The 17246-nt window shown below is 37.9% G+C and overlaps 1 protein-coding gene across 1 annotated transcript in view; it reads right to left on the bottom strand.

Annotated features, from left to right (window-relative positions):
• Positions 1-17246, bottom strand: part of COL6A6 (collagen type VI alpha 6 chain) — a 107577-nt gene that overhangs the window by 32315 nt on the left and 58016 nt on the right. Inside the window, exons 24-31 of the mRNA XM_045791934.2 lie at positions 15570-15632; positions 14727-14777; positions 13025-13060; positions 12002-12064; positions 3283-3345; positions 2138-2173; positions 1990-2026; positions 122-133 (exon numbers count right to left, since the gene is read on the bottom strand). Of these exons, the coding sequence (XP_045647890.2) occupies positions 122-133; positions 1990-2026; positions 2138-2173; positions 3283-3345; positions 12002-12064; positions 13025-13060; positions 14727-14777; positions 15570-15632 (361 nt within the window). The remainder of the gene's footprint in view (positions 1-121; positions 134-1989; positions 2027-2137; positions 2174-3282; positions 3346-12001; positions 12065-13024; positions 13061-14726; positions 14778-15569; positions 15633-17246) is intronic.

The following is a 17246-nucleotide window of genomic DNA, read 5'->3' as shown; positions in this document are numbered from 1 at the left end:
CAAAGACAGCTCAGATAAAATTTATACCGTTTGGCAGGCAACACACTGTTTTAACTCATCTTTCCAGATGTATGACATTTTGGAGCTTGATTATAACTTGCTGTAAATAAAGATTACTCACCATGTCCGCCAGCTGGGGGAGAAGAACAAAGGAGATTGGGTTATTATTTGGTAGAACGGAGTTCTGTACTGTGTAGGGAAATCATGGCAGGAGAAGCTCTGCCCTGTGTGCTTTTTGTCGACTCAAATTTCGAGGCAACAGAAAGGTCTGGAGAAAATGCAGACGGATCCCAGCATCTTGGCAAAAACAAGATGGGATGGGAGGAGTGGGACAACATAGAGCCATAAATCGGTAGCCTGCAGCCAACTGTCAGAGGGAAAGGACCTCTGCCTGGGACGGAGCATTACACTGCAGAGAGGTGCATTGAATTTGGAAAGGTTAAAAGGTCCTAACCTCTCTTTATCCTAATTCTTTTCCATGTTGAGATCTATAGATACCGATTTTATACATATGCACATACATCGATCTGTACAGATATGTATTTGTGGGTGTAAACATTACAGGTGGATTTACTCTGAAGTAGACGAAGCATAAATAAGCTTTAGATCTGCACTGTCCAATATGGAAGTCACTAGCCACATGTGACTATTTAAATTTTAATTAAAATTAAGTGTATTAATTTTAGCTTCACAGTAGCACTAACCACCTTTCGAGTACTCAGAGTCACAGGTGGCTAGTGGCTACTACATTGAACAGTGTGGTAGAACACCTCCATCACGACAGAAAGTTCCATTGCTTTCGACTTCTCACCTTTTCACTTACCCAGTGCAAGACCCTGAGAAGGGACCTAGCCACATGTTCACATGATCATGTGCTTTTACAATATGCAAAACAAGTTGTTGGTTGTGATTTCCTTTCTTGTTCTAAACAATACTTTCTTTTGAAATAATTTTGTACCTATTTTTGGATTTGTAATTTTGTACTGAGCCTCTCAAATTATAAAAGATTGGGCCTCATCACACTTCGGTCTACCTTTGAGTCATAGTTCCCATGGCTCTAATGTCAAAAAGTGAACTGTGTTAAGACAGCCCAAAGCAACCAGTCTTCATGACTTCACATATATATTTTATTTTCATCATGGGTGGTTCCATTATGGTACAAAAAGGTACAGTTGAGGTCCACACTGCATTCAAAGCTTTAAAAACTGTGTGTCTTTGAGACCAAGGCTCTCTACAGAAATGGGCTCCAAAATACTTTGAAGGAATTTTTCATTCATGGTGTTTATTTGGGAGGTCATTACCCATTTGTAAATAAACACTAACTAGTCAATTCTTTCCTCATCTTGTGTGTGGAATTCCTTTAATGGTGCTAACATATATTTTGATAGAAGATGCTGCTATAGGAGTCTTCAAGCAAATTCAAAAGAGTGTTTGCCAAATCGGAATGCCTTTTTGCTTTAAAAATTTGGAAGGAGAAAAAATATACAGGCAAACATGAGTAATTTTACAAGCAAATCAATCATTCTAATGAAAAGTAATCAAGCATACCTTTCCAGAAAAGAAGAAATAAACAATAAACCAAAGTGCTCCCACCCATCAGGACAGCTTATTATCACAGCTAGCTTTCACACCAGGTGAATTCAATCCTGTGTTACTGTCAGGTGTTAATAAGTTTTAAAAGTTCAGTGTGACTCTCCACTGATTGATTTCACCATCAGAAGAGTTCTGACCTCATACGTCAATTTTCCCTAGGTTGAAAGCACTAGATATATCATTAATTAGCACTCGGAACAGCTTTCAATAGACATGAGGGCCGTCAGATAAGGAGTTAATAGTCACCAGTCTATGTTGACTCAAAATACATGCAGTGGCATCTCTAATGTTAAGAGATTGGCCGGTAAATTGTCTCAATTCTGAGTGCAGAATTCACTGCTCTTCTTCTATGAATGCTTTGACAACTTGGGTGATCAACTTAAGCAGGATACTTACGGCTGTGGTCCCGTACATACTGAATGAGCTCACACATCTGCAGTTCAAAAATAAAACAAAGAATTAACCGACCGACTGCCAGGTCTTCAAGTCTAAAAATAAATTTAATGGAGTACAGAGTATTCTGTTGGAGTCAGGAGATACATACAGAAAATGAAGCCAATCCTCTGGCTCCTTTCACACCCTAGGAAACAAAAGAAATGTGGTCTCATTGCTCTGCACACAATCATCAGTAGCCAGAATGTGCATTAACCTCAGAAAGTGAAGCTTTCTAAAGTTTTTATTCTTATTAAGTTAGAGGAGAAAAAAGAATACACGTAGGAGGACCCTCATCACTGAGTTAAGAGTAACATTCTAGGGGAAATAAACTGTAAGCAGCAAGCTTGATGAACACAAACCTCCAAAGGCCACCTTCCTCCAGCCCTATGTGTGGACAACAAGGGTCACTCAGAACCCAAGGACGGAGCTGAATACTTAACATTGGCATGGAGAGCTTTGGAGCAGGCTTATGGCTTAGATATAGATAAGGCCGAACCATCTATTGTAACTGCCCATCCTTAAGGAACATTCAGAGTTCCTCAACCCCATACTTGGCCTTGGCCATTGAACAGCAACTGAACTGAAACTTCTTCTGTTTCCGTCATTGGTTGGATGACAAAGGGACCAGACTCAAACTGTACATCTGGAAAGGTAATCCCTGTAACAGTCTTCCAAAAATGAATGAATATACATATATATATATATATAGAGAGAGAGAGAGATATGTCTGGATTGGGAATAGAAAGAACAAAGTGGAATTGGTTTTAATTTCACATGTTCAGTTCCATCTTTGGAACAGGAAGAGTCTGACTATTCTCAAAGAGAGACACCCAAGGAAAAATGCAGTGAAGCCCCACCCAAACTCCCGAAGAAAACAAGTTCCATGTGAATACAACTTTGATGATTTATTCCCTGTTTATTAATTTCCTCTCACTTCCCTTCGTTCACTAACCACTTATTGAATATAGGATAGAGGACAAGGTTCGGGCAAATAAAATCCACCAATAATTGAGAAATCATATTTTAGTCCAATACTTTTCATTTCCTCCCTCAAATTCCCCTTACCTCACGAGAAATGGCAACTAATATTTAATCAGCCTTTCCCCCTCCTATCTCTAAGCACATAAATGCGAAAAAATAGCGAAAATAGTTTCCAAGTGCAAAGACAGAAAGCATGAACATTTGGACAATGAAGATTCCATGCGCTTTTTACTTAGAAAAGGATCTGGTGTGATTTATGAATTTTCAACTTACCTTGCGTCCAGGAGGTCCTGGCTCCCCAGAGGATCCCATCTCTCCTGGAGGCCCAGTGGATATCTCAAAGCAGAATTTATTTAAAATTATATTTATACATATATGTATAGTGTTTATGGGTGTGTTGTATTTTATTTTTTTTTAAGATTTATTTATTTGACAGATAATACGCACAAGCGGGGAGAGCAGAAGAGGAAGAAGAATACTCGTGCTGAGCAACCTGATGCGGGACTTGATTCCAGGACTCTGGGATCATGACCTGAGCCGAAGGCAGGTGCTTAATGAAGTGAACCACCCAGACATCCCTAATGTTTGTGGGTGTGTTTTAAATGTCAAAGGTAATAACACTTTTATTTTAGAACATTGACAGATTTCCAAAAAGCACACAAAAGGAAAAAAATCTTTAGCAATCCTTTTGCTTCCAAATAATCCTTGTTAACATTTGGTGTCGTTTATTCTAGTATTTTACTTTATTCTTTTAGTATTTTTATATGTTTATATACACTTATATTCTTTTAAAATATAATTTTATACTTTTTCCTGTTATCTTTTAAACTAAATATAATCTCTTGAAGTTTTCATGTTACTAAATTTGGGGGGGGCAAAATCATTTTTAATGGCTGCATAATATTCCATTACACAGATGTACCATAATTTCTTTCATCATTCCCTTATTGTTGGCATTTAGGTTTGCTGCTGTTGTAATAAGTAACACCAAGAAAAATTATATGTTGCAATTCTGATTATTTCCTTAGGGAAGATTGCTAGAACTGGAATTGTTGGATCAAAGGAGAAATTTTTATCTGAATGAGACAGTAGATGACAACAAATAAATGAACAAAAAACCCAGAAAAGCAAAAATTTAAATATAAGAAACCCAAAACAATAAGAAGAAAACACTTAAAAGTTGGCTGGAGATATTTGTAGTGAAATGAGGAATAATAGCAGTAATAAAAACAACTGCTGACTACTTACTATATGCCAAGAATTCTTCCGTGTGCATTTACCAATATAATTTATTATAAAGAAGGCTAAAATTTAATTTAAAAATTAGGGCAATATTCCTTAGTTCATTCAAAATGCCATGGGATTTATAACCTTTACAGGAATGAAAAAATGAAGTTGTCTAAAATCAACTTAATTTGTACAAGTATTATCTACGAGGCAGGGAATCTTTGGGTATTCTACAGTGTGCTGGGTTGAGCAGGGAAAAAAAACCTCATTGATTGTATTTTCTTTAGGAGATATAGATTAATCTTCCAGGAAAAAAAATGGCAAACTGAACATATGCACTGACTTGGCTCCCTTCTCCATGTTTCATTAAAATGATAGTAAGTAGAATTTTATTTTTTTTAAATTTTAAAAGATTTTATTTATTTGAGAGAAAGAGTACGAGCGGGGGCGGAGAGGGAGAAGCAGGCTTCCTGTTGAGCAGGGAGCCTGATGCGGAACTCGATCCCAGGACCCTGGGATCATGACCTGAGCCAAAGGCAGACGCTTAACCATCTGAACCACCCAGACATCCCTAAGTAGATTTTTTTAAAGGGCCAAAAAAAAAAAAAAAAAGGTGAGACTGAGAAAGAATATAATAGCCACAAACCTCCAGAGGCTAGAAAGCAGATGTATATGTATTAAATGACTTAGCAGATCTGAAAAAGCTGTATCCTAAGCCAGTAGCAGGGAAAGCCAAGAATCCATTCCCAAAAGGATCAAGAATTGGCAGCACCGGGTACCTCCAAAAGTGGAGGTGAAGGGGAGGGGCTTAATAAGGAGGACTGGTTGAAAATCATTTTAGGAATCCTCCAATCTCCTCTCCATTCTCTGCAATTGGGTGAATAATCCTTTTTCCATCCCAACAACAGACAGAGGTAAAGCTGAGATATCTGTACCAGGGAACTCCAGGCAGAGTTGAGGGCCCATGGTAACCCTCCTGAAAACAGGGTGATCCAATGAAGATATATGAAATAGACATGAGACCCCTCAGGTTTCCTTTTTCATGTGGTTTCATGAAAACTACAGCCAGACCTTCATCTTCAGGCAGGAAATTGAAACAATCTTCTCAGGGGAATCTGACCAAAGAAGGAAGACCTAAAGATACGGCTATCAGAGGTCTGCTAAGTAAAGAACTCAGCCAGATCTCACTCTTCAGTAAAACTTACAGTTGACCAACTCTAGCAATGTCTTTGGGGCTTCCAATTAGCCTTTTTGTTTTTAATTCTTAAATAGGAAGAGATAACCCATTCTCCAGACATGCTGGAAATAGAGATCCACACGGAAAAAAAAAACAAAAAACAAAAACAAACTACAGGAAAAAGACTATGTTGGACAAAGAAGACTGTAGAAATACTAACTTATATTCTCAAAAAGCTAAGAGAAGATGTTTCAACCTGAAACAAGATAGTATAAAAAATATTTGGAGAACAAAAACAAGCTCTTTAAAATTAAATCATGAGAGGAGCATTGTGAAATAGTCCAAAAAATCTCCCAGAAAAGTAGAGCAAAAAGACGACTTAAAAAATAGAGAAGAGATAGGAGCAGAAGGACTGCCTTTTTTTTCTCCTCTCTCTCTCTCTCTCTCTTCCCCCCCCCCCCCCCCACCTCTCTCTCCCTCTCTCGTATGAAACCTTGTGAAATTATTTGAGTCTTTAAATCAGTGGTTCTCAACTAGGGAGAATTTTGTCCCCCCCCACCAAGGGAAATTTGACAATGTCTGGAGACATTTTTGCTGTCATATGGGGAAGAGTGGAGAAGGGCAGTGCCACAGACGTCTAGTGGGTAGAGAGCAGGGAAGCTACGAAACATCCTCTAATGCACAGGACAGCCCCACAATGAAGGACTGTCCGGCCCAAAATGTTAATCGTGCGGAGATGAAGATATCCTGCTTTAAAGTATGTGCATGTGTTAAACTGAAAAAAAAAAAAATACATACACACATATATATTCACAAAATACGGTTAAAAATCATGACAAATTAAAAAAAAAATCCTTCAGTTGGGAGGAAAAAACAAGGCGAAAATTTAGAAAACAAACTAAAAATGTAATCATTCCAAGAAAACTGAAGAGGCACTCAAAATTGAAGGCACAACTTTATCAACAGAAACTTCCACCAACAGAAATTTCAGCTCTTTCAGAAGGAAAACCTGGAAGTTTTCAGTGTCTAAACTTCAACTTCAAATTCGGAAATATTTACATAGGGGAAAAGCAGCTTGGCAGGTGAAATAATAAGTCACAAACAGTGATAAATTGTGGGAAAAAAAGAAATTCAAGTAATCAAAGGCCAAAAGAAAAAGTTCACATGCTTCTCACTGGTTCATTGTTTTATAAAAATGATTAATGTGGCATTGAGGGACAAGAACCCAACAAACAGCTGAACTTGTTAGCATGCTTCCAATGTTCAAGAGTAAACTACTTCATTAACAAGCCAAAGGAAAGGATCCAGAGATATTTCAATGCAGATGACATGTGGATTAATTTAAAAGTCTTTTCCAATTATCTTTCTAATTATATCATTTAAAAAAAAATCATAATGTTAAAGGACAGTCATCCAAAAACATGCATGAGGAAAAGAATTATAGCTGAGATGCAGTCGTCTTAGGAGAAGCAGGATGGAGGGAGAAAGCAGTTTCTTTATTTTGTACCCCTAAAACCCAATTTATGATGTCTACATAGGCAAGAGGTATCCAAGATGGTGTCATCATAGTTAGACCCTGAACTTACTTCCTCCCAAGGACACACCAAATCTATACCCACCTAGAGAGCAATTCCTCCTAAAAAAGAACTGAGGGCTGACTGAACAGCTTCTGTGCAACAAAGGACAAAGGGACCACAAAGAGAATGGCAGGAGAGATGGAGACGCAGTAACCATGGAAACCCTACCCCTGATGCTATGAACTGCAGGGCTATGAACATTCTCCAGGATCGATTACATTAGGCTATAAAACAAGTATCAATAAATTTAAGACTGAAATTATATCAAGCATCTTTCCCAACCACAATGGGATGAAACTAGAAATCAGTCACAAGAAAATTGGAAAAAACCACAAATACATGGAGGCTAAACAACATGCTATTAAACAACCAATGGGTCAATGAAGAAATCAAAGAGGAAATCAAAAAATACCTGGAGACAAATGAACATGGAAACACAATGGTTCAAAATCTTGGGGGATGAAGTAAAAGCAGTTCTAAGGGGGAAATTTATAACAATACAGGCCTACCTCAAAAAAAGAGAAAAATCTCAAATAAATAATCTAACTTACACCCAAAGGAATAAGAAAAAAAGAACAAAGCAAGTCCAAAGTTAGAAGGAAGTAAATTATAAAGAGCAGAGCAGAAATAAATGAAATACAGGCTAAAAAAACTATAGGAAACATTAATGAAACTAGGAGCTGGTTCTGTGAAAAGGTAAACAATATTGATAAACCTTTAGCCAGACTCATCAAGAAAAAAAAGACTCAAATTAGAAATATGAGAGAAAGTACAATTTACACTACAGAGGTAGAAAGGATAAGAGACTACTCCGAAAGACTATATACCAACAAATTGGACAACCTAGAAGAAATGGATAAATTCCTAGAAACACTGTTTCCAAGACTGAATCAAAAAAGAAAATCTAAACAGACCAATGACCAGTAATGAAATTGAAAAACTCCTAACAAACAAACAGCCAGGACCAGATGGCTTCACAGGTGAATTCTACCAAATGTTTAAAGAAGGATTAATACCCACTCCTCTAAAACTACTCCAAAAAACAGAAGAGGAAGGAAAACTTCCAAATTCATTCTATGAGGGCAGCATTACCTTAATACCAAAACTGGAAAAAAAAAAAAAAAAACCACTACAAAGAAAATTACAGGCTAATAATATCCCTGATGAATATAGATGCAAACATTCTCAACAAAATATTAGCAAATCTAATGCAACAATACTCCTCCAGCACAGTCAAGTGGGATTTACTCCAGGGGAGAAGACTAGCTCAATACCCGCAAATAACATGACGCCAACACATTAACAAATGAATAACATCATATGACAAAATTCAGCATCCATTCATGACAAAAACTCCCAACAAAATGAGTTTCGAGGGAATATACCTCAACATAAGAAAAGCCATATATAAAAAATCCACAGCTAGCACCATATTCAATGATAAAAACCCAAAAGCATTTCCTCTAAGATCAGGAACAATACAAGGATGTCCACTCCCACCATCTTTATTCAATATAGTCTTGGAAATCTGAGCTGCAGCAATCAGACCAGGAACAAAAGACACCCAAATTGGTAAGGAAGAAGTAAAACTGTCACTATTTGCAGATGGACATATTATACATAGAAAACCCTAATAACTCCATCAGAAAACTATTAGAATAAAGGAATTCAGTAAAGTCACAGGATACAAAATTAATATAAGAAATTTCTTGCTTTTCTATACATTAATAACAAGGTAGCAAGAAGAGAAATTAAGAAAACAATCCCATTTACAAATGCATCAAAAAGAATAAAATGTCCAGGAAGACATTTAACCAAGGAGGTGAAAGACCTATACTATGAACACTATAGGACACTGATAAATGAAACTGAAGATGACACAAGCAAGTAGAAATATATTCTATGCTCATGGGCTGGAAGAATTAGAATGTTAAGATGTCCATGCTACCCAAAGCAATCTACACATTTCAGTGCAATCCCTATCAAAATACCAGTGGTATTTGTTGCAGAACTAGAACAAGTAATCCTAAGATCTGTATGGAACCATAAAAGACCCTGAGTAGTCAAAGCAATTTTGAGAAAGAAAAACAAAGTTGGAAGTATCACAATGTCAGATTTCAAGACATACTACAAAGCTGTAGTAATCAAAACAATACGGTACTGGCACAAAAATGGACACATAACTCAATGGAACAGAATGGAAAACCCAGAAATAAACCTACACTTATATGGTCAATTAATCTATGACCAAAGAGGTAGGTACATACAACGGGGAAAAGAGAGTCTCTTCAACAAATGGTGCTGGGAAAACTGGACAGCCACATGCAAAGAATGAACCTGGACCAACGTCTTATACCACACACAAACTCAAATGGATTAAGGACCTACATGTAAAACTTGAAATCATAAAACTCCTAAAAGAAAACATAGGTACTAATCTTCTGGATCTGTCTCCTCAGGCAAGGGAAACAAAAGCAAAAAATAAATAATTGGGACTATTATCAAACTAAAAAGCTTTTGTGCAATGAAGGAAACCAGTAACAATGATGAAAAGGCAACCTACTGAACGAAAGAAGATATTTGCAAATGGTATACCCAATAAGGGGTTAATATCCAAAATATATAAGGAACTCAAACAACTCAACACACACATATACACATAAAAAATCTGATCAAAAAATGGACAGAGGACTTGAACAGACATTTCTGCAAAGACGTACAGATGGTTTTACAGATGAAAAGGTGCTTAACATCACTAATCATCAGGGAAATGCAAATCAAAACCACAGTGAGATATCACCTCACCAGTCAGAATGGCTGGTATCGAGAAGATAAGAAATAACAAGGGTCAAGGATGTGGAGAAAAGGGAACTCTGGTGCACTGCTGGTAGAAATGCAAATTGTTGCGGCCGGTATGGAAAGCAGTATGGAAGTTCCTCAAAAAATTAAAAATAGAAACACAATATAACCCAGTAATTCCACTTCTGGGTGTCTACCCAAAGAAAATAAAAACAGTAATTTGAAAAGAGATCTGCACCCCTACGTTTACTGCACTCTTATTTACAATACCTGAACTATGGAAGCAATAGATGAATGGATAAAGAACGGATACACACACTCAATGGAATATCAACCATAAAAAAGAATAAAAATTTGCCACTTGTGACAACATGGATGGACCTAGAAGGTATTATGCTAAGTGAAATATGCCAGAGAAAGACAAATACCATATGATTTCATTTATATGTGGAATCTAAAAAAAACAGCACAAATGAATAAACAAAGAAAGAACCACAAGAAAAACAGAAAAACAACAAAAATAGAAATAGACTCATAAATACAGAGGACAAACTGGTTGTTGCCAGAGGGGTGGTGGGTGGAGGAGTGGGTGAAATGGGTGAAGGGGATTAAGAGGTACACACTTTCAGTTATAAAATAAATAAGCCACAGAGATGAGAAGAACAGCATAGGGAATATAGTCAATATTAGAATAACATTAAACGGTGACAGATGGTGACTACACATCGTGGTGAGCATTTTGTAATCTATATAACTGTTGAATCACTGTGTTGGACACCTGAAACTAATATTGTATATCAGCTCTATTTCAATAAAATTTTAAAAACCCTGGAAAGAGAGTCACAGAGGTAGAAATGGTCAAGGTACAAAAGAGAATGAACACACAGGACAGCAAAGAAGCTGCTACAGGATCCCTTAGAAGAACAGGCAATTTAACAATGAGCTAGAAAAAAAATATCTCTGTACATAAAGTTCTTGTTATACTTAATAAAAAATTGGATCAGAATAAAATTAACTATAATGACAAAACTGGAAAACCACCCCAAGTACCAAGTTATATCACTTTTTCTTTTCCTGCTAATTAACATGGTGTTAAGATCGGTTTACCCAATCGGTGCTGTGCTGAAGAAAAGAAACACATTTTTGAGAGGCAATTATCAGAAGAATGTCTCTCTCACAGAGCGGCCATGTCATTTGTACACAGTGTAAATATAAAGAGTCAACAAACGCAGAAATCCATTCTTAACCCACCGGAACCCAAATTCGCTGATGCCTGTGAGCTAACTGGACACTTGTGTTCGTTACGAGTGAGCCAAAGCTTTAGGAAATGTCCGAGTCCTTCTATGGAATAACAAGGACGTATGCAGTTACATAATAAATGGAAATTTTCTCATAAAAATTAAGACATACTCTCTTAAGCTAAAGGGGAAGAGGACCTTTTAGGATATACCTTATTACAAGTAGTGTAACAAAACCTTAACGGTGAAGAGCAAGATGTCAGTGGGCATTAGGCTGCACTAAATCTGCCAGGAAAATGGGATTAAACTAACCATATTTTGCCAGTGCAGAACTGTTTTTGACCACAAGGATTCCTAAAACAAAATCTTATTTCCAGAGTCAAGAAGACAATTATCATATGGTTTCACTCATTTGTGGAACATAAGAAATAAGGAGATCGGTGGGGAAGGAAGGGAAGAACGAAGGGGGGGGTAAACAGAAGGGGGAATGAACCATGAGAGACTATGGACTCTGGGACACAAACTGAGGGCTTCAGAGGGGTGGGGGGTGGGGGAATGGGACAGACCGGTGACGGGTAGTAAGGAGGGCACGTATTGCATGGTGCACTGGGTGTTATATGCAACTAATGTATCATGGAACTTTACATTAAAAACTAAGGATGTACTGTATGGTGACTAACATAATAAAAAATTATTATTAAAAAAAAAAGAATGGTACATCGGCAGCTAGAACTGGTGACCTTGTTAATTAAAAGCAAACACTTCTTTGCCTTCTTGCTGGCATTGGAGGATGAGTCGTATAACCATCTCCCTTCCCCAGGTTTGCCTTAAGAACACACACACACACACACACACACACACACACATTTTGCAAGTCTTGGGGGAACAAGTGACAACTCAAATGATTGTAAAACCATGAAAAGGACTTCCCAAAGAGGCCATGGTGGTAAGACATTGGAATCTAAGAAGCTTACCGTCTTGCCTCTAGCTCCCTTGGGTCCAGTTTCTCCTGGACCACCAGGGTCCCCAGTCTCACCCTAAATAAGTTCAGAAAAATACAATGGTAATTAAAATCAAAGAACTATATCTCAATGTGTTTTTAAGCTTATTCCAACATGAAGACATTTTTCACATACATTTTAATCTTCAACAGTCTTCGTTGACGTGCCTGCCCTCTCCTCCCTCTTCAACGTCCTCCCCTCGTTTCTATAGCTCTCTACGCAGCAGCGCGCTGCAGCCTCGTTGTTTAACTTCTGCCTCCCTTTCTCCAGCCACAACCAAGCCTCCCCGGAGACACAAACAGTGCCCTTTATTTTGTCCTCCGATCCTATCACAGGACCTGGCGTTTACTGAACTCAGTAAATGTTTCTAATAAAAGTAAAAGCCTTAAGGTAGAAGGCATCATTGCTAATGGATTATTGGAAGGGACTTATCATACTGGAAAAATAGAGCCAGGTGAAGAATGCAGGGCTTGGTTTTCCTTCCATTTTATTTCCTTTGAGCGAAGAAGAAAATACATATGATAGAGGGAAAGGAGTCCATGTGAGAAGAAAAATAAGGATGATTTCTTCCCTTATGAATTTAAAAACTAGAAATGAAATTTTTAAAAAAGCCTTCTTCTTTCTTCCCCCAATTTCCTCATAAAGATCGATCCTCCCTCCCTCCCCCTTCCCTCCTTCCTTCCCCCCTTCCTTCCTTCCTCTTTCTTTCTTTCGTAGAGAGAATGTGCACATGAGAGTGAGTAGGGGTGGGAGCAGAGGGAGAGAGAGAATCCCACACTGAGCGTGGAGCCCGATGCCGGGCTTGATCTCACAACCCCGAGATCATGACCTGAGCCGAAATCAAGAGTCAGACACCTAACCGACTGAGCCACCCAGGTGCCCCAAAGGTTCTTTTTGTTCATTTATGATTAACTATTCTTCTATTGTCCTGTGATACATTTCATAGCCTGAGGAATATCTCTGACCGGTCTCTACTTAATATGAAGAACACGGTACCTTCGGTCCACTTTCTCCAGGAAATCCTTCTTGCCCCTGTAATTGACAGTGTAGAAAATCAGTACATGCGCACATCGCCGCGGTAGGCTGTGCTGACTGTAATTTTACCTGCTGCCTTCTTTGGCTTTAGAAAGGGCCCAAACACCCGAAAACGCAACGATACAGCACTACTTGAGAAACAAGCTCCAATTTCTAAATTAAGCTATCTATACCAAAATATCTATGACAACCTAGATAAGTGGACAAATGGGCACATCTGAGGAATTATAAATCAGCTCTCCTTCTACTGAAGGTGTTTAACAGGATAGCTGGCTAGATGGCAAAGCGTTTCTGAAACCGTCTTCTTAACACGTATTTCAGTGGAGACAGGTGAGAAGCCTAGAGCCAAAACTTGATCATCGGCTTTCTAGTCCTCTGTTTACCCTACTTAGTCCACAGACTATAACTGAAGACGTCTGACAATCCCCGTTTGATGAAAAAAAATGTTTATTTAAAATAAAGTTTAGTTTCTGATTACTACAGGTGGTATCTCCTCAAACATACATAAAATAGAAAAGAATAGAAAGAAGAAAAATCATCTAAAATCGCACTACCCAGAACCATTATAAATGTTTTATCGTATTTTCTTTAAGCTCTTCCAAATGCACTTTTTAGCACAATTGGGATAAATATTCTTTTTGATTTTTTATATCCTGATTTTTTACTTGATACTGTCACATAATTTCTTTACGTGATTATAAACTTAATATATTTTCATTTTAAAGAGTGGCTAATATTCCAGTGCTAGAAGCTACTGACTATTTCCCTTTATCAGATATTGAGATTGTTTTCAATTAATTCTCTATTCTAAAGAGAAAGTTCATTGGAAAAGTCTCATTCATTACTGATTTCTTTTTCAAAGAAATTTTAGCTTTTTGGGGTTTGTTTATTCTTCTAGACAGCCTCTTGCATCATTCCTGGTGGGATTTCACTTGGAATTAAATTGATCCTTTGTAATGTTTTAGACTTTCCAACAAGAATTTGGATGTCTTCATTTAGTAAAGTTTTATATTTCAGTAATTTTTTGTCATAGGTCTCAAACATTTTGCAGAAAGGATATTCTTAACTCTGTTTTTGTGGGTATTGTTATTATGGTTTCTAAGTGGCGATTGTTAGTATATAGAAATCATTGGTTTTGTAAATTTATCTATCTTTCTTCCAGACACTTAAATATTCAAAAATGTAAAGTTATAATTCTGATACAAAGCTATAAGTTTTTATTTTTGAGTTATTGCTTGGCCCAATGCATTTAGGAAGACCCTGTAAAACCTCTTACTAATGGTTAAACATACTAAGAAGAGAATCAACTTTGGAATGCCTCCCTAAGTAAACCCGAGCACAGAGCTGCTAAGATTAGACACACTGTTCGGGCTGGAACAAGTCAGGCCCTGGCTCCACATCTTTGCAAAGGAACAGAAAATTAATTTTCAAGTTTCAGTTGTTGCCTGAACCTTAAGCCATCAAATTGTTTTTCTTTTATCACATTCTCCAAGGGATATCAACAAATAAATGATCAAAATCTATCCCTAAATGTCTAAGACTGCGTTATTCACTGCCTTTTTTTCTCTTAAATGCGGCAAAAAAAAAAAAAAAAAACCAACAAAACCAAAACAAACAACAAAAAATAAATGGAAATACCTAGCTTCTAGTCGATGTGTCTTACCTTTGCTCCTTTACTTCCAGTGCTACCATAACCTGGGTTGCCATCATCACCCTGTAAACAAAGGCCTTCGTTATAAATATCCCAGACTACAAATTGGAGGCAGGCTTATTCACACGAGAACAAGACACACAGTTTTTTGGTTTGATTAGGAGAAAGCAGGAAGCAGGTTCTCTCTCTGGGGCTGGCCACTAACATTTGGCAATAAAGGCAACTCTCGGTGACAGATACAGACAGTGCATTGTCCCTGAGGCTCACTTGTGTCATCTGTAGAATGGGACTAAAATTTATCACCGCTCATGGTGCTATTATGAAGACTGAAGGGGAAAATTTCAGGCATACAGTAATCTCAATAAAAGGAGGGAGTAGTTTTAGCTCTTCTGTTTAACACCTGTATTTTAAAACCTTAGCTCTAATTCACGTTCAGTTTGCTGGATGAGAGTAAGACCTCCTAAATGCCTGGCCAGTGGCCACTGTCAGACCCTTGCAGAGGTCTGTGAAAAATCCTGAGCGCTGGGGGAGTGTGGGCTGGGTTTCTGAGGAAGAGGTTCTGATGGCAGGAAAGAATGGAAGAAGGGCTATGGGGATGCTAAAGACAAGGTTTGTCCAGTTTATCATTTGGCTTCAAAAGCATCCTGGCCAGGATTTTTGGTACCTGGGAAGTTGCCACCTTAGGAAAGCTTGCCAAGGAACTAATCCAAGTTGAGGATAATATCGCAATTTCTAGAAAGCTATCAGGCTAGACTGGGGTGGTATCTTTAATGCACTCTTCAGAGAACCACATGGGATATCTATTGAACTAAAAGATTCCAAGGACCAGGTCAAAAGTAGTGATCCAGTACAAACCGGCAAGCCTCGAGGACCTGGGAGACCAATTGCTCCTTTTTCCCCCAAATCTCCAGGCTCTCCCTGTCAAACAGAAAGAACATGTCCTTATTAGTTTTTTGTTTTTGTTTTTGTTTTTTGTAAAGGAAATTGGCAGTGATGGTATTAAGACAACAGCTAGTTATATAACTGCATCCATGTGTATCACGCACAGTGACAACAGATTTGTGGTCAGGACTGCGAGTTGTATCCATAATGCAAGGAATTGCTATTGTTGGCCAGCGAGATCCCCTCCATTGATGAATGAAGCCCCAGCAAGTCTGATGCATTGTTTAGTGCAAGCTGCCATCTTGGCAGCTCAGTGCCATGAACCACACCCTTGGAAATGTCTTACCATGAGTCAAAGAGGAAGCTCTGTACTGTTTAAAAAAATGAACAAAACTGTTTCCAAGATGATCCATCAAATCATCTGGCTGCCGCAGTTCAACAGACTTACTAATCTAGTTTTAAGTGCTAATCAAGATAACCAAGGCAGCACGGCATCGTGGCAATAGTTTTTGACTTCTGACTAGTAGAACTCTACTGTGGGTTATAAATCAATCTCAGTATTGTGTTGAGTCAAGTCCAGCTACTTGGGAAAGTTAAAGTTAACAGAGCTTTAGAAAAGAAGGTTAACTCCTTAAAAAAAAAAACTTAAAATTTAAGATTTTAGATTTATAGAAATTTTAAAGTAGTACATGGAGTTCCTATACACTCAATATCTAACTTCTCCTACTAACATTGTATTAGTTACATTAGTAGGGCACATTTATCACAATGCATACATGAATACCGATTCATTATTATTAACTAAAGCCCATACTTTATTTTTTTTTTATTTTTTTTTAGTTTTTACCCAACATCCTTTCTCTGTTCCAGGATCCTATCCAGGATACCATATCGTGTCTCCTTAAGCTCTTTTAGACTGTGACACAGTTTATCAGATTTTCCTTATTTTTGATGACCTTGACAGTTGTGAGGAGTACTGCTCAGATATTCTGTAAGATGTCCCTCCTTGGGATTTTTCTCATGATTAAGTTGGGTTTTATGGGTTTTTGGGGTAAAGACCACAGAGGTAAAGTGCCATTCTCAGCACAACATAAAAAGAGAACATAGTATCAACATGGCTATCATTACTGATGTCAACCTTGACTATTTGGCTGAGGTAGTGTTGGTCATTTCTCCACTATCTAGTTATTCCCCCCTGCCCTTTCCATAACGTACTCTTTGGAAAGAGGAGTGTGGAAGTGTCTGAAGCTCACACTTAAGGAGTGGGAGTGGTTAACTCATTTTTAAGGATAGAAAGGCAACCCCGTTAAGTGTGAAAAGCGCAAACGGACAAATGTCCACCAGCATTGAACTCTGAGAGTAAAACTAAAAGGGTTCCATAGATGGGAAGCAGATCTTCCCTGATATCTTCCTTTCAGTGTAGTGGCTCTCAAAGTATGCTCTGGAGGCCACCTGCCTCATGATTACCTCAGGTCCATATGCAAAGGAAATTCCTGGCCCCCACTGGTATAGTCTCTGGTAACGGAGCCCAAGAATATGCCTTCTTAAATAAGCTTATCAGCTGATTCTTATACACAGTGAAACTTGAGAACATCTGCCTTAAGGTAGGGAAACAAGGGAAGCCATATGGCTTGTTCAGGGTCACTTTTT

Source organism: Ursus americanus, chromosome 20, assembly GCF_024610735.1.
Source record: "Ursus americanus isolate L20-20 chromosome 20, mUrsAme1.1.p, whole genome shotgun sequence".
In the NCBI taxonomy this organism is placed as follows: domain Eukaryota; kingdom Metazoa; phylum Chordata; class Mammalia; order Carnivora; family Ursidae; genus Ursus; species Ursus americanus.
This window is presented reverse-complemented; position numbering and strand designations above follow the sequence as displayed.